General features: G+C 40.5%; 1 protein-coding gene across 1 annotated transcript; it reads right to left on the reverse strand.

The window, feature by feature from the left end:
• Positions 1–17,456, reverse strand: LOC146569851 (disintegrin and metalloproteinase domain-containing protein 10-like). Its single transcript, XM_085282435.1, has 16 exons — positions 17,280–17,456; positions 15,119–15,269; positions 13,051–13,169; positions 12,730–12,888; positions 12,097–12,197; positions 10,814–10,954; positions 9,717–9,809; positions 9,450–9,633; positions 8,829–8,992; positions 8,536–8,719; positions 6,855–7,005; positions 6,571–6,754; positions 6,355–6,463; positions 6,011–6,231; positions 5,781–5,907; positions 1–3,019 (listed from the first exon to the last, which is right to left on the reverse strand). Exons 1-16 carry the CDS (start codon positions 17,344–17,346, stop codon positions 2,820–2,822), a joined length of 2,355 nt encoding a protein of 784 aa, XP_085138561.1. The 5' UTR covers positions 17,347–17,456; the 3' UTR covers positions 1–2,819.
• Positions 17,457–18,301: the final 845 nt, after the last annotated feature.

An 18,301-nucleotide genomic window follows, 5' to 3' on the forward strand; every position in this document is an offset into this window, starting at 1 on the left:
TTTTATTTTGAATGAGTCTTTTAATTAATGCATTTCAAGTACTCCAAAAAATTACATCTCTTTGCACAATACAATTTGAATTTTTTTTGTTGTTGTTTTTTTTTTAGTAAAAATGTTCAAAGTGAACAAAAATTTCCGATACTGTATAAAACACAGTGAACATTAAAATCAGACAGTAGTATTACTTTTTAATCATGTGTTCTTTCGGCCTACGTCACCTACAACATTTTCAACTCAATTTGGACATTTTTCAGTGCACGTTTATTTAAAAACTTTACCAAGACTACGAAATTAAAAAGAAAGGAAATTTACAGGCATTATTCTTCTGCTCTTCTACCCAAACCATGCCACAGGATAACAAAGACAAAAATGAGAATGTAACATTGACTCCATCACACTGAATTGTTTTTAAGCATTGATGACGGTGGAGAAAAGTATCGTAAGCAAACTCCAGTTCAACAAGCACATATAAGAACAGAAAATAACTTAGAAGAGAGGAAAGTTTGTCACATATGAACATCTTTAAAACAACTTACTCTGGAATTAGGATACAAAAAAGAAATTAAACCGATGTATCAAAAATGTAATTCTCATTTTTCAAATGAAACGCAAATTTTATTCGATTATTTTCCCAAGTACTGTACAAGTTTACAGGTTCAGTTCTCCGGGCCCTGACAGGTGAGACGTGGCTCAGGAGATCAGATTTAAAAAGAGCTCAATTTTTGTACAGAGAAAAGGAAAACAAACAAACAAAAAAAAACACCCCGTCGACCCGCTCGATTCATCTGTCGCGTGAACGGAAAACCGTGAGGTGTCATTATGTTTGTCGCGTCCCCTCCAGAGCACATGTGTGGCTGTAATGACCAGATAGATATTAGTTATGATTAGTACCGCATGCATTTAAAGTATAGCCATAATGCCACGATAAAAATGAAGTCAGAGCACAGAAAGTCCTCCCACAGCATTTAATGCAAAAAAAAATAAAAAATCTGCAACGCGTCGTTGCTGGAGCATCCCGTCGGGCGAAATGTCTGCCTGGTAAATGAAATGACAGGACTTTAACACACTATGTCATGATTACATGATCAAATCCTTCCAGTGAGTGTTGTGATTAACTTGGTTTTCCAAGATGCCCCTTTGGTGCAGCGAAGAGAGGAAGAAAACACCTGAGGTCGAATCGCACAGCCTTCATTTCATTCTCTTTAAAGTGGAAACCTCGCAGGTGCTTCCTGGATTTTAGGAAAACCTGTGCACTGCTCCGTAAAAGTTCTATGGCACGCTCATGTAAACTCTGAGGCCTGCACTCATGAGCTCTTAAGGGGAATTCAGTCCTTGAGATGAGAGATTGGACCAGAAGCTCGTTTCCCGTGGAAGCAGTGACCCCGCTGAGGGACGTGTTGGTGAATAAATGTGACAACACTGCTGCGTTACACCGCTCGCTCCGGGGGCCCAAAGTAAATCGTGTTGAGTGACATACAAACATTACAAACCTTGGTCAATTAATAGTCACATTTAATAAATGTGTCTGCATGCCCACATTAAAAACTTCTTAGTTTCGCTATCTGAAGAATAATAGAATGATTCCATCTTTTTTTTTTAAGTCATTTTTAAAATTTATTTCCACACTCATGTAAACTAACTCTGTAACATGATACACTCTCACTTCTACACTACGCCACAGCAGCCTTCACTCTTCACCTCGACTTCATATCTGAACAGGCAGGATCAACATCAGCTTCAGTTAGTGGTTATTCGTTCTTCATTATTATTAAAAACAAATAAAGAAACAAACAAACAGACAGTAAACGGTTGCACCAAACTAGACGATTTCTCCTTCTGTTTCTGACCTCGTCCAATTTGGTGTACAACAGGGGCAAGACATGATGTTAGCGAGACAATTTAAAAAAAAAAAAAAATGGTGAAATAAAGGGACCTTGAACAGAGAAGGCCTAAAACGTGGGATATGGCGACCTTGTTGTTCAAAGAAAAGCAAATCAAAACCTAGCGAGTTCATGAAAGTGAGAGAGATCCACCTGATTGGACTGCTGAGAGAACTCGATGGCGTCAAATCCTCAACGGCAGCATCCAAGGAACTCACCACAACTGTCATTCTTTCATTTATGTGTTAAAAATCCTGAGAGCACTAACCGAAAAATTAAAGAAAAAAAAAAAAATGAAGAATTACACATTTACAGTAGAAGAAATAGTTTGTTTTCACTTATGATACACTAAATATTTACAATCACATGCAGAAGACCGTCTGCACGAGAGACCGGAGCCTGTGTCTTTTGCCGTTTGACATGTGTGAAATCACAAAAGTGCCGCAAATCCCCACTGAGTGTCTCTCATTCCTGGCTAAGATGACAAAAACAAAAGAACGAAAAAAAAAAAAAAAAAAAAAAAAAAGAGAGTTCACCAGCAGCTACGAGCCTGTCACTCAAGAAGATGTTGCAGATGAAGAAAAAAGAAAAACAAAACAAACCACAGAATGAACTAAAGCTACAAATGATTCCTTAACTCCTTGGCACTCCTTAAAGAAAAAAAAAAAGAAAAAACGATGGGGAAAAAAAATTTGCTAGATCGCACTGCAGTGGAAATGGCTGATGGTCAAGTCCCCTCCACAAAGAGCCAATCGAGTTGCTGAATAGCGTTTTCTCTTTTTCGCGTGTCTTGTTTTGTCTGTAGTTGGAGGATATGATGATGACTAACAACCATGTCAGGCGTTTCTTTGGATGGAGTGACGCTTTTGTTTCCCTCTGTAGGCACAAGGAGGAGCCAAGGCATTGGGGGGGGAGCAGGGGGGAGCTGGGTGCAGGGTCTCAGCGTCTCATCTGGCCCATCTGATAGTTCTCTCTGGGCTGACGGTGGTGCCTCTGGGGCTGTGCCTGGCGCTGAGGCTGCCTCTGTGCCTGCCGCTGGCCGCCGTGGCCCCCGTGTCCGCTGTGGCCGTGCGGGTGCTGGGACTGATGCTGCACCTGAGAGCTAGCATGCTGCTGCGCTCGTCGTCTTTTCAAAGTCCCTGTCAGAGGAAAGAGAGTTAACTTAGGCTCAAGAAAGACGAGTATCGTCCTAGCTTTGTTTTGTTCAGCTGCAGCACTTGTTCCTAAGCTGGTGGTCTTGCAGTGTGATGAAGGATGACGTGTTTATCTCACATCTGTCATCTCTCATGTAGGGAAACTCAAAAAAAAAATCACAAAGTATCAGCAGCTGTTCTTTCACAGCGGACAAAGAGTGACCCCTGCAAGTGAACGGGCCTACCTTGCATCGCATTCATCTTACAGGGTGATGTCATTTATGACCCCGCGGTACTGAAGGAATTTATTAAATCAGACCCCAATGTGAGGTTTATGCCATGGCTGTACTAAATTAGCAGCATTAGTAATTACCTAATTAGTTTTCTCATGTTTCTGTAATGTTAAACTTGACCAATTTCTGACTTCTTAGAAAAGTCCAAGTTCAGATATAAAAACGTTCAGTGAATTCAGTCATTTTTATTTTGAAGGAGATTTCAGATTCAGATTAACTTTATTATTCCCCCAAAAAGGGTAATTTGTTCGCAGCTTACTCACACAACCACTTATCACCAACACTGTTGCATGTCAACGCAGCGATCGACAACAATGAGGTCCAAAAATAAAAATGTATAACAACGTCTTTTGCCTTCTTTATCACCTGATTTTCCCAGAGTGAGCACAAATCTGACCCCAGTGATTTTGGAGGTGTTAACATTATGACTGAGAGAGTTTCCATCCTTAACAGGCAAAATACTGAACCAGCAGATAAAAGAAGATGTTAAAAGACTTTCAATAAACAAACAATAAAAGTTACACAAAAATAAACCTGTTCTCGTACGGCGTCCTGCAGCTGTCGGTGTACGTAATAAAAAGAAGGGGTGACAGAGCACAGCCCCGAGATCAACGGGAGCTTGACACAATCCTACTGGATATTTGTCCATTAACGAGGACCTGTTGGACTCTTTCAGTGAGAAAGTTTAAAATCAGCATCAGGAGCTAATCTAAAAGTTTAAAAAGAGTCTCATTAAAAGCAGAGGAGAAATCAGCAAACACAAATCTTGCGTGAGGTGCTTATAGACTGTGTTTAACATAAAGTTTGACAGATTTTTTTTTGAATATTTGTGCTTTTTTGTATTTATGACAGGTGGTCCAATAAAAGTGTTAAACAATGTTTATTAGAGCCTGACTGAAAATACTATAGAAAGAGTACAAAAATGGCAAAAACCAACATAAACGTCCTATATATGTGTAAGATACAAGCAATCAAAGTGTTTGATGTTTGCATTTTTCCTCTGTAGGCTTCAACCCTGAACCCGCACCTGGTAATCAAAGGTTTGAAAACCCTTGTTCTTAACAATCAAGTAAAGACATTGTCCAAAGTTGGTCTTTCTCACATGTAGGACACAGCAGGAGATACGGAGGCAGAACACCCACACACACTCTCTCTGTCAGCTCATACCGACAGACTTATGATTTATTTTATTTACTGTCAGCGGTTAGCTTTGCTGTCCAAGACTTCAAGAAACCACCTGCCACTAATTGTAGCTGCAGCAGAAAGAAGCTAATTGTAAACAAGCTAGAGGGACCGATCTGTGGTCCTTTGATCTAGAAAAATAAACGGTTGCACGTAGGCTGGAAGATCAGCACTCAAGTGGAGCCGAGCAAAACCCCATTCTGACTGCAGACGTCAACAACTTTAGGAAAGTTGGGCTGCTAATGTTATCAACGTGTAGCGTGTGTGTACAACATGCCAAAAAACAGCAACTTGCAAAAATACTCTTAACAAAGAAAATGTCATTAAACTGCTCTTAAATACATGCAAACATTTTGTACTGATGTTACATCACCTTACCCATTACACTCTGCTTAATTTGAATATGCCTTTTAGAATATTCAACTACACTTTCTTCTTCTCTCACATTTAAACAAGTAGATCAGTTGCCATGACCACCCTTAGGCGCAACAGCACAGGATGCAGTGAGAAAACCAAAGTCATGTAGAGAAACTCTAAGAGTAAGTAATCATAACACTGCTCTCATTCACAGGTATGGCTGCAAGGTTAACAAGGCACACAGTACAGTGGATTTAATGTGATGCTTTTTAGCCTGTGTGAACATTCAAAGCTCAATCTGAGTTTAATCTGGATCAAGTTTAGGAGCTCAGATCAAATCTGTAAGTGTTCTCAGGAAACTGTTCTCACAGCACTGCCCATATAAATTGTTAATAAGCCCGTAAATGATAACATGAACTGCATGATTAATTTTACTTTACAGCCTGATAATAAATAGGTTTTTAAAAATATATCTGTATTTTTATTCATTTGTGTCCCTGTAGTGTAGTGGTTTACACACTCTTTTAGCAAGCAAAAGCTCCCCAGTTTGATCGCGGGAGGAGACACAGCGAGGGCATCCGACGTAAAAATCTGCCAAATCAAACATGCGGAGCTACCCGCTGTGACAACCCGTTGTGAAAAAGGCAGGAGCTAAAAGTAGCTTTCATATTTACTGTAATCAGAGTGTCCTCGTAAAAGAGAGCTTTCTCTCGGTGGTTTGACCTGCCTGAATAAAAATGATATTTAACCCTCTCCCCCACCCCCAAAAAACACTGAATGTCACATTCAAATTTAAAGGAGGTTTGAAAGCAAACTGCAGACATGTGACTTAAAACATCTGGGTGGTCAGGTAAGTTATCTAAAAATATTTCATGAAAATGCGTAACAGCTAAACGCTCTTATTAGACGAGGTCTCTTTAGTCTTCTGGACTCACCTGGAAGTGGTTTGGGTGGTGGAAGTTTGGGGTTGCTGCTGGGAGTATGCACACTACAGATCTTAATGAAACCAGCCATAAGCAAGATGAGGGCGATACCCATCAAGAGCACTGCCCACCAGTAAGCCTGGGATGAAAATGAAGCTCAAATCAAGCTCAATCAAATACAGAATAGAAAAAGACCCCCCACATACTAACTAATCATTCACAATCAAGATGTCGACACGTACCACAATCCACTCGGCGATGTTCTCATACAGCTCAGGGTTAAAGATGGCCTTCTTTAGTCTGGCAAGTGGCCCATCTGCGTCCACCAGTCGGCACTTCATGAACACATCGCAGTAGCCCTTAAAGTCATTGCAAGGCGAGCCAGCTGGCAACGTGGTGACTTTTTTATTGAAGAAACGAGCCAGGCGCTCTGATCCTGTGCTGCTGCATGTGCTGGGATTTGCTGTGCAGAGAGACAAATCCAGTTTAAAAAAAAAAAAAGAAAAAAAAAAGACAAAACTCACCCGTATATTTATAAAAGAAAGAGCCTGCTTGTAAAAGGTGTGAGAAAGGGTAAATGACTCACTTTTCTCCATGCAGCACACGTGGCAAAGCTCGGTCTCATCCTTGCCATCTTGGCTGGCACAGGTACACGCCTCGAGCCCGTACTTCTCACAGATGGAGCCGGAGCAGCCCTGCGGAGGAGGAGCACGAGGACAGGCGAGATCAGACACTTGCTAGTATGAGTACAGTGTTGCTATGACAACCAGTTCTTCAAGGTGTGATTTCTTCAGCCACTCACCCCGTTGAGGCAGACTTGAGTCTCTCCGTGGCAGGCGGTGAAGTTGGCCTTGGGCTCCGACGTGGGGCACTGGGCGCTGTCGCCCTTACATACGCCATGGTGAGCGCACTCCGACTCCTCTCGGCACTTGTCACCGCGAGCCTTGTAAATGCATTCGCTTGTACAACAAGGACCCTGGCTGGGACTTTTTGGGGAAGAGAAAAGCGCCGAGTTAAGACTCAAAACATGAGAACACCCTCTTTAAGAGATATTAAAATAACTGAAAAATAAAAATCGCCCTCTACCTGCAGACTGTATGGTCCTTTAATGTGCACTTCTTGTTGTCAGGCTGGTTGGCATCATGGCAGCACTTGTCCTTGCACTGATCGCTGTAGCCACAATCGCACTGCTCACCAGGCTCCACCATACCATTACCACAGATGGGCTGGCCAGACTCTGTTTTGAGAAAAAGAAAAAAAGTGTTGAGCCCTTTGCGGAGCAAGCTCAAAGTTTAAATTTGACATTTATTAAATAATATCAGGGTTTTTATGAATTACAGACTTTTTGATGCTCTGTAGAAGAAAACCGCCTTCTCCTAGTCAGGTGTGACAATGAAAAATTGTCCCCCAGTTTTTTTCTACATTTACACATTGAGATTTTTGATTGTTTTAAGGTTTTTACACCAGACGAATAATAATCGTACGAACATTTTGTGCTTTAAAAATATTTTTGGACTCGCCCATTCCTAATGCACCCTTACACAGGATTGTGCAACTTGCTGGACAAATTTGCTGGATTTATTTTTCCGGATCAGACCTCTGCATTTGGCAACAAGTGTAATTGCAGCACAAAATGTGCACCGCTACTGAGTATACAATGATAATATAATAGTAAAATAATACTATTTTATCTTAGACACACAACTAGATGCTGCTCCGGGTCAATCGATCAGATGTGGTCCCAACTCTGCCAACAAGAGTTCAAACTGCCCGACTGACGGTATGTAGGAAAATGGTTGTGATGCAGCTTCAACTCGTGGGTCAAACCATGAAATTCTTCCTGCTGCTGTCTTCTCCTGAGAACTGGATGAACTCAGATTCTTCCTTTTCACATTTACAAACATCAGGACCAACTCGTCATTGCTTGATCATCACTTGATGTCGACTCCATGTTTTGACTCCCATAGTGTGTTTTTTGAGGAGACATTTTTTTGTGTGCAAAATTTTAACAAAATAAAAGTTTGCTTCTTAAAAATTTTAAATTTCATGGGGTTTTTTTTTTCTGCAAAGTGCTTTTTGTGTAAAGGCCTGAACCATTACAAAAATGCACAAAAATTTCCTTCACTGTGTACACAAATCATGCTGACGGTAGTGGACCCTCATCCCCCAAAGGCTCATTCTGAGCGTGCATGCACACCAAACCCTTGAATGCTGCTCTGGAGAGAATGAGTTGCTGGGGCAAAAAAAGAAAAAGAAAAATAGAAAAGGACCCTTCAAAGAGCCAAAAGCATAAACCCAAAAAAACGTCGGTTTGTGGGTGGGTGTATTAAGGCAGTGTCTGAAAAGCTAAAGCATTTTTCAGTCATATCAGTGCAGCCAAGATGCACATCACTTTGAACAGCTTGTGCAAAACAAGAAGATTTTTTAGACACGCCAATCACATGGTGAATTAATCGAGTGACTTCTGAAGCATCGGTTTGCTGTTCTACTGACTCAAAAGTGTGAAACTGGCAAGAAAAAAAAAAGACAAAGAAAAAAGATGACAAGGTTTACTTCCACAGTCTGCCAAATACTGTACAAAAATACCATGGACTAATGCCAAGCTGGCTTTTCTAAGCTGATACTAGCCAATAACTTCTCAGGATGCCTGAATTCTTTCACTAATTAAGAGTTTGTGGTAAAAATATTCCACACCATCAGAAGAACCCTAACCCGGATCACGAGTTAAGATCGAGGCCCTAGATCCAACAGAAACAGTAAAACGTACCGACGAAGCAGTTGTTCCTCTTTTTTTCCAGCACCTGGCTGATGTTGCGAATGCTGCAGAGGGAGAACTTGTTGTTGTTAAGCTTGTCTCCAGATGTAGCCCTTGCATACATGATATAATTGCCCTTCTCCTTCTTGTCTTGGCTTTTGGATTCCCCTGGTGTGCACTCAGATCCAGAGTCATGCTGGCAGCGAGGAAGAAGAAAGAAAATCAAAGATTAAAAGCAAAAAAAAAGGGACAAAGAGTACAGGCATCATAAATTCCTTCTCACCGTGCATAAATGCGGCACTCACCGGGGAGCCAAAGTTGTGGCCTACTTCGTGTGCAAAAGTGATATGGGAGACTTTCGGAGGTACGTGGGAGGCGTAGTTCTGTACAGTGATTATACCAGTGTTGAGAGACTTCTTTTTTCCGTCTGAGTACAGCTTGCTTTTTTCACAGATGCCTCCAGAGCTCCCTGAGAAGGAAAGGCACAATTTGCAACAAACTAAATACGGAAAGATTTCGCTCAATGAAGAGAGTGAATGTGATTAATTTAACACCAGCTATTCAAATAAGTGACAGGAGGCCTTATTTAAAAACATACTTCATCATCATGTTTACAGTACATGCTGAAGACAAATTTTGTTTGTCATTACTGAGAGAAGATGCCCATTTTACTGCAGCAAATTTGCAATTTAACTGCAGTGCTTTCAATTAAAAACTCAAATCAACCCCAGCGTAGAGTTAAAACAGACTGCAACAAATATCTGCCGACAGTTTTAAAGAAAAATATGTTCCTGCTTGATGAGCTTCAGTCTACATTTGCGAGGACAAATTCCTGCTAAGGAATGTGAAAAAAATGATGTTTTTGTACCTTTCTGTAAAAACAAGACACAGACTGCTTGCTTATCACAAGAATAAGATTTGCATACCTGAGGGCGCTCCCACCCAGGCCAAACCCAGCACCCCATCGTCAAAATCTCTGTCAGTGAAAACATAAGCCAAGCAGTAGTCGTCGTGGTTCTGCTCCGAGTTCAGCTCCAAAAACTTCTCCACACCAATGTTGGCAAAGCGGAATGGGTTGGACTTGTCCCTCTCATCATTGGTGGTGTTGATCTGCGAAGACAGGAGACAACTGGTTCACAGGAAAGACTGAACAGACCTAAAATGCAAAAGCGGCCGATCTGCAAAAGACTCACCCGGATCCGTTTCACCATGAAACTGATGTTACGAATGCCCATGAAGTCTGTGCCTTGATAAATGGCATCAATGGCCTTCACATGACTGGAGATCTGAAGGAAGTACGAGGTATTCATACTTTTAATAGCTGACATTTCACTCAAGTACGCCGTATGTGATGGTACAAGTACTAACAAGAGCTGCTTGTACGTAGCTCTATTGCTAACAACAACAGCTAACAGAATACATTATTCAACTGGCTATATGTGGTTTTTGCATTAAAAAAAAAAAAAAAAAAAAATCAGTGTTTATGCCAGGCGTGGCACTGACCTAGGACATTACCCATGCGGTGGCTTGTCAAATGGCACTGTACGACAACACTGACATTAAACTGACGTCACATCTGCCGTCGCAAGTAGCCATTCCTGCAACTCTTTATTTTTGTAACCTGACACATTGTTCCACTGCCACCGGGTTGAAGAGGCAAGTTTACGATCGTGTAGGTTTATACCACCGTTTTAATGACATATCAATACAGAATCTCTGACAGTCACAGATCGATGAGAGGGAGATGGTACAAGAATAAACTTTCTGATAATAAACAAACCTAAAAGAACAGCACTATATCAGCACTGATGTGGAGGTATTGTCTGACACCTGCGACACCTATCGTTCAGGAGAATACCGCGCACATAAAAGGATCATGTAATCAAGGTTATACTGGGGGCTTTAAGCTGGTGGAAAAACTGAAGTGGCAACGTGTAAACTATAAAGGGAGTAGACCGAATAATAAGCTACTGCTGGCAATAATATCTTCCTATTGCTGCTAGCCTCCTGTATACTAAGTTAGCTTAGCATACAGATTAGGAAAAATGGAAAACAGCCTCACTCTCATTAGTTGAGCGCAGTAGTTAATGGGTAGTGCTTGAGTGGTGCTAATGTCTTAGTATAACTCTCCCCAGAAAATGATAATAGATTTGCCAAAATATGACAATTCCTACACCGTAACGCAACTCCATAGAAATTGTACTTTGTGGACAATTTCTCTTATCAATATATTCCTAGGCTTTAGAAAGTATTAAGAGTAGTATATACCAAGTCACTTCCTGTGCGTTACCTGCGCTATGACAGCTTCTCTACTCTTGTAATACTTGAAGAAGAGGTGGTCGGTCTGAATAAAAAGCTGACATGTGTTTTTCTCAGCCTGGGCCATCCTCTTCTTCCTCAGCAGCTGGGTGTCCAGATCAGTGTGGACTTCCTGGTGTGAGTGAGACGGAAGAGGCAGAGCAGGAAACACACAGTTAAATAAAACATATTTAAAAGATTTTTCCAACAAAAACGGTAAAAAGAGTAAATAAATAATGTCCGGTATTTTTAGGCTGTGGTTCTTCAGCTGCAGTATGTTCATGAAGCTCTATTCTGCAGAGGAATATGTGCTTTCTATGTCACATACAGGGTGGAGGGAAAAGGCTGACCACTGCCACTGATGGACACCTATCTCAGTTTTAAGGTGTTCAGTACTTTTCGGTCACAGAGTTTTGCAGTGACATGTCACACCAAGTGAGTCAGAAGTAACCGATAAATCAAACTAATGCTTTTTGTTAATGTGGTTTAAATTGAACACAGACATATTTTATTACTGCCTACTATCTCTGATTGGATTGGAGCTAAGAGGCACAGCTTGAGATAAAGTGTTACATTTTATTGTCAGGTACCAAATTGAACATTATGTCGTCCTGTTTGAGTCCATCACTTGAATGTGATAATAATACACGTGAGGCTTAGATGCTGCTTTCCATATTTCTGAATCCAAAAGGATGTCTAAATCTGAAGTTTAGTGTCGCAAACGCGACGCTAAACTTGATCTGTGAAGATATGATGAAATGTCTAACTGTGCCCATCTTGCAGTGATAAAGAATATTTCCCCAAAATTTCCTGGATTGAGATCTGAACTGACTCCAAGAATGATTCATTTCTGCAATGTGGGCCAAGCCTGAAATCTGGAAAATCTTTCATGCAGTTAAATCTTTAACTTTTTGAGTAATCCTGCTCCCACTCCTCTACAACGGTAACAAATGAACGGGTGAACTTTTATACAGATGATCGTCTGGCCAAACTAAACCGTGTCGTAATACAATTTATGGAAATCTGTGAAATAACAATCATATGCAAAACTATATAAAAAAAAATTACATATTAATAATAAAGTGACAAATCTTAACTGTGACTATACTGGTTTAACACTTACATGGTTATAACTTACAACATAGAACCAGGCACAGAGACTTTAAAAAGACATCTCTAGGTATCTTTGACCCTGACTAAGTAGTACCATAAAATATCCTCAAAGATCTTCACTAAACCCTGTCAGGGTTTATTGTAGTGTGTGGTGAAGTTAACCTTAGGGGGCTGCTCCACGGCAGAGGTTTGGTATTTCTTCATCTTTTCAAACACAGAGCTATCGGCACAGCCTCCCTCTGGGCCATACTTGTGCGGGTAGTCTGTATGAGAGAGACAGACACAACACTGTTAGGATTATGGGAGACAATGTTAGCTACTTAACCCCGTGAGTCACTATTTCAGGCGCTATTCACGATCAGCTAATGGAAGTACTTACACGTCACTTGAGCCTAGCTTTGCTGTGTGAGTTACTTTCCTGTCGCTCTCATTAGTGATTCCTCTCACAATTATGTTTAATTTGCCCCTCAGCCACACGCTATGTGTACACAGATGATGTGAAATTATGATTTGCAAGTGTAGTGAAGTGTACTTGGTGCTCACTATTAGTATCAACATTGCAAAGCCTGCTGAAATGAGCCAGTACCCAAGAGCAAGATTGTGTTACTCAGCTAATGAACACCCCAGGTGTCTGCGCTCCCCAGGGGGGCCTATCACACCAGTCTGCCTCCATCAGCTCGGCAGCACTAACCTCGCACTTTCCAGTCACACACGCACATATCTAAACACACACTCGATGATCACGGGATAATAGCCTGTCAAAGTATTTGCGTGGCTAAAGGTGCAGGGACTCACGTATGTCATCTTCATGGTAGATGACAGAGTGGAAGGGCACGTCTTTGTCCTCAAGGTATCTCTCCGCAGGCTCCACGTAGTAAGTGCCATGGTAGCTCTGAATAAAACCCTCAAATTTACCATCCACAATGGAGCCATGAGTCAATGTGCCTTTCTCGCCTGGGAGTCCAAATCGTACAATTATAAGCATCAGAAGATTGACACAGAAGAGGGTGCATTTGCATTTGAGAAAAACAAAGCCAACAGTTATTTTAAAAATCCCCTAGAGCAGCAGTACTGTAGTGACACATTTAAACAACTGTGAAAAATTTATAGTCTTACCAAAGATTTCTCCAGTGTAGATGTGAGAGGTATCATATGGAATCTCTTCACCTGAAACATCTACCTTCAAATCTGGGGAAAACAAGGTGGTATCTCTCTTCATTCGTAAATTAAAGTGCCTGAAATCAAAGAGATAAAAAAGAAGGCCTTCAGATTCAGGAGAGGAGCTGCAGTTGGCCTTAAGTAGTGGAAGTAAGCAACATTTACCCAGCCTTCTCTAAAAATGAACCTGCAAATTAAAAGGGGGGGGTGGGGTCGAAGCAAGAGCGTTCACAGAGAAAAACAAAATTAAAAAACCCACCAAATACGCTGTTTTCTGCTGCAGATGCAAAACTGTAGCATTTAAATTTGTAAGAGACCAAACAGAAAATTTGAAATTAGGGCATCTAGCAACAGTGCTGTGTTTTTTTGTAGTTCAAACATATGGAGAGGGAAAAAAACATGTTACAGTAAACCTCGGATTTCATGGAACACCTACACAGTGCTCTTATTGTACGCTCGCATTGTGTGAAAGTTGCTGTTCTCTAGGTCCGTGAACAGACGAAACACAAAGCCTTTGTAAAATTTAGATCTGAAGCCTAATATAATAGCAAACAATACATCCTGCAATGTGCACAATGCCTAGTGAATCATTAGGCATTTGTAGGAATCTCAGGGGAAAACTCTGCGGTACATTAACATGTTTATTGGCTGTTTCAGATACATAGAGAACTCTGCAAAGGTTTTAGGCTCTCTGGATGTTATCCACTGCTCAATCCTATTAAGGAGGCATGTGAGAGGTCCAAAATCTTTATTCTGTAGGATGGCAATGGGCCCAAAAAACCCCAACAAGAGTCAAAGTCCGCTCTTTGGCGACAAGAACAAGGAGTCTTGCAACAGATGGTAAAGCTCCCACACTGTGATCACAACATCAACGTGGACTCAGTCTGGGATTCCATGAGAAAATAACACAGAGAGCCATAATTTACAGAAAAATAGGGCAATTCTCAAAGTTGTGTGAAGGAAACTACTGCCCCAGCACTTTGAACTAAAAACCTAAGAACTGGTGGCGTTTTAGAGGCAAACCTTATACTGCATATGAATCTAAAAGCATCCTCACTGTACTATTAGTGGCTGTTAGTGTAAAGCACAAGACATTTTGTTCAAATGTCAAAAAGGAAAGCCAGGTGGTGTGCTGCAAATTAAACAGAAGAATCAGGAGTTCTCTCTCTAGCTTTGTCGTAAATTCAAAAGGAAAAGAATATGATGCGGGGTTTTTTTTTTTTTAAAGGAAGAGACATCTTCCTTCGGAGTTCGCCTTGCTCTTATGATACGCTTCCCTATTAAGCTGCATCTGAGTTTAGAAACAGCAGGCCCTGTTACAGGAAGGGCAACAAACTGCCTTTGCCAAGATCCCAGCCAGATGGTCGTGACTTTGTCATGGATGCTTTTTCACAACACCACCTCCTCGAAATATTAGATAAAGAACCATGACAAGGACGATTAGTATCAATCCATATACGATATTTGGAGGGGTTTCCACTCAGGCAGCATGAAACACCACATACATCACAGAGCTAACGAACACAGACAAATACATGCACAGTTTCACTTTAACTGCAGGGAATAAGAACACCTGGACAACAGCAATTATTTTGAGCTCAGGTTTGTGTCTTTAAATAGCCCATTTCTATCCCACCAACACAGTTAGTTTAAGCAATTAAACAAACATTAGAGTAGTTGCTGGTTAATTCAACCAATCAAGGAATACTGAAGCTCCAGGGGAGAGCAGAAAACCCACACAGAAAATAATTGTGATCATTAAAAATCCATCCTGAACACTGACCTAACATGATGCACCAGCGTATGTTTTTGATTTTGTAAAACAACTTTCAATAAAATTGCAAATCCCCCAACACAGAAGACCTCCAACTTTAATCATAAACAGCACAAGTACACGGGACGGTGTTTGCAAATGAATAAACAGACAAATGAATAAAGATACATGAAGAGAAAGGGGAAAAAAAGAGAAACAGATGCAGACAGACTTTACCTTTGGATAATATCTAGGAAAAGAAAGTGCACGAACCTTCCATGGGCATGAAAATCTAAATGCAGGTACTTGTCTTCATGAGAGAGTGCCCTCTTGGCCCTCTGATGCTTGCTGTGCACAAGCTCTGTGTCATAGGACAGGCCTTCATAGTGGCGGATGTACTTGTTCAGGGGATTTCTATAGTGTCCTGTGTGAAAAGAACGAAGGAACATCTGTTAAAGAAAGGTATGCGTGCATGTTTGTTTTTCCCCCCCCTCAAATATATACATACAGCAGCAATTGAAAAAAGAAAAAACACGTTCCCTACTCATTAGAAACTGGGATGCGATTCTAGTTGGTAACACAAACTATTCCTAACAGAAAGACTCAAAAGAATATGTACAAAAGCTACATTTGTAAACAACTGACGCACTGCTCATGTTAGGGTGGTTTAGATGCCCGTAAGGCGGATAATCTGGACAATATTTGACAGGCAGGATTACAATACAGGAAACAGACAGCAAATCAGTATGTTCTGGGTTTTAACTAAAATCGATTTAAGCCAAATGAATGGCAGCCTTAGACTAACTCTCAACGACAGCCCACAGCGTCACCGCTTAATTATTTCGTCACCAGAAGGCTGGGTAGTGGGCTTGAAAGAAAGCAATTCTTAACCGTCTCCACACATTTTGCCCACTGTTTCACACTGAAACAAAAATGGGTTTTTCTAGATTGATTTTGTTTATGGCATCTATTCCCCCAATGAATGTTGGCATGTTTTCCACATACATATACACCACTTTCCTCAGTGTAAGGTCAGATCGCTGCTCCATATAAAAAAAAAAGAGAGAGAAGCTTTTTTAGTAAACAGAGTCCATGTAATTAGGCTTCTCTGGCAGGTAATTATGCCTGACTAGTGAGCCATAAATTACAGGATTCTGTGCAACATTATAACAAAGATGGATAAGTAGACCAGGCTTCAGCTACTTCCCTTTTCATGTGCGGTATGAAATATTTAGGTGGTAACATTAAATTTTTCATTGAGGTGACTATGAGAAGTGAAGGCCATGACTATATCTCTGAAATAAATTAATTTCTAAAGACTTACAAAACATAAAGAAAATGTGAGGAGCCAAGATTGATACACTTCAAAAACACTAATCAAAGAGAAACATTAAATATAGGAAAATATGAGACAAGTTGGACTTAATTTATCTTAAAAGTTGGGAAAACTGCTGTGTTACAGTAGCCAAAAACAACATAGGTCAAAAAATAATAATAATGAATCAGAATCAGAAAGTAAAAATTAGAAAAAAGAAATCAAGCGGAAATCCAGGTATGTGAATGAATAGCTTGAGTACATTGTAATAAATAAAAAGAAGTATTGTGGTGTTAGGCATGAAGGATTTCCTGTAGTTTAGACTAGATTAGATTAATAAAAGAAGCATTGCAAGCAAAAACCACTGTGTAATTGTATATGTATCTGTGTATATGACTCCTATATTTAGCTGAGAACATTAGGATTTAAAAGCACAGCATCGGCATATAGCAGATAGTGGTAGGATAGCAGAAGTGCATTACACGTCAATACTGCATTTTACACAGAGCAATTTGGCACCCACACGCACATAGACACACACAAAAACTATTTTTTATTAAAATACTGACTGCAGGTTGATTTGACTTAAAACACCACTGACAGGGAGCAAAACTGCAGACAAAATTATGCCAGCAAAATGCGAAAACTTGTGTCTTTTACACTGAACACAGGTTATTTTCGGGGCTAAACTGTTGTTGTTGTTTTTTTAATAATGACAGAACAATTAGCGGCTAAAGTGGCAGCTAGCTCAGAGCTAACGCTGCTTTAACAGTCGGCATCTCCATCTTCTCATAACAATGGCTGTCGGCGCCGCTCGCACGGTAACAACAAAACCCTCACCCAAAAGCTGGCGATAAAAAACGGTGACAACACACGGACGTAACTCCCCAATGTCCGTTTATTTCAATCGACTGCGCGAATCCGAGTCCGCTTTTAAGCTATGTGTGATTTGTCGCCTTGAAGTAATACGGCAAAAAGGGTGCAGTCCTCTTCATAACAAGCAGGCCCTGCTGATCCCTTCTGTAGCTAGCAGGCTATCGGGATTTCTGCTCCTCTCCGCTCGCTGCTTCATGGATTCAACACAACTCGATTTGCTCCGACAGAAACCGCCTCACTCACCTTGGGTGTAGTTTAGCAAGTACACGAAGAGGAAAACTTTAAGGAGAAGGGTATGTGACAAATCCATTGTTAGAGCATTGATGCCGTTTTCACTTTATTGTCCTACTTAGATAGGCGCAGACGCCCTGTGTGTTTATTGCAGCTTCCTCACATCGCCTCCTCTCCCTCTCTCCAGCGCCGTGACGTCAGACGCAGGATAGCCTGGCATCCCTTCCCCCAGAAGCGTCCATGATCCACCAGGCCTGCATACATTACAACACTCAGTGTGCCTCGGATCTAGTGTCATACGTATCCCTCTCTGTCTGCATGTGTGTAATATATAAATATATGCACACATCAATAAACATGAAAATTCTACAGTTTTTCTCAGCATAACTACTTAACTGCTCAATTATTTCAGCTACAGGGCTTTTAGTACATTTGCAGATGATTTTACATTAATATTACATAAACATTCACTGTTGAAGCCACTTTATGCAAAACTGTGAAACACCCCCAAGTATCAACCTCCCACTGTGAATGATACTGCTACTTGAGTTTTTTTTTTTTTTTTTAAATGTCCACCAAGCAGGTTGTGATTGGCTGGTCTGCCAGAGAGCGATATTGGATACTTTGTGTCAAAGCAGTGACATATGCCTCTGATTTATGACAGAAGAAGTAATTAAAGGTAATGGCAATCACAATGTTTCTGAATATTATAAATTATGCCTCGTTAATAATGAATAATCACATTGTTTAACACATTTTCACACACAAAACAGTTTTTGTCATAAAGTAAATGTTTTGGCTTAAAATGATAACAGCGCACCATTATGAATTATTATTCCATCATTTTAATTTCTTTCTCAAACATCCTATTCATCATCCTATTCCATCGCCATATTTTCATGATCATATTTTTTTGGTCAGAATATTATTGATTATTATTGAGTTATGAAATATCATAAAAAGTATTACTGGTTTGACACTTGGTACCTAATATCATCTCTATTGCTTCTTAGGATAGCTCAAAAAGTTGATTC

This window comes from Mchenga conophoros, linkage group LG7 (assembly GCF_057382185.1).
Source record: "Mchenga conophoros isolate Kocher_MC1m ecotype Shallow Benthic linkage group LG7, M_conophoros_male_GT1.1, whole genome shotgun sequence".
Taxonomy (NCBI): domain Eukaryota; kingdom Metazoa; phylum Chordata; class Actinopteri; order Cichliformes; family Cichlidae; genus Mchenga; species Mchenga conophoros.

Excerpts from the sequence above, each read along its gene's own strand:
- LOC146569851 (XM_085282435.1), bottom strand. The coding sequence starts at position 17,346 with ATGGATTTGTCACATACCCTTCTCCTTAAAGTTTTCCTCTTCGTGTAC. Across the intron at positions 9,810-10,813 it reads GAGAAGCTGTCATAGCGCAG|ATCTCCAGTCATGTGAAGGC; the intron begins GTAACGCACAGG and ends TACTTCCTTCAG. Across the intron at positions 3,020-5,780 it reads ACCACCCAAACCACTTCCAG|GGACTTTGAAAAGACGACGA; the intron begins GTGAGTCCAGAA and ends TTCCTCTGACAG.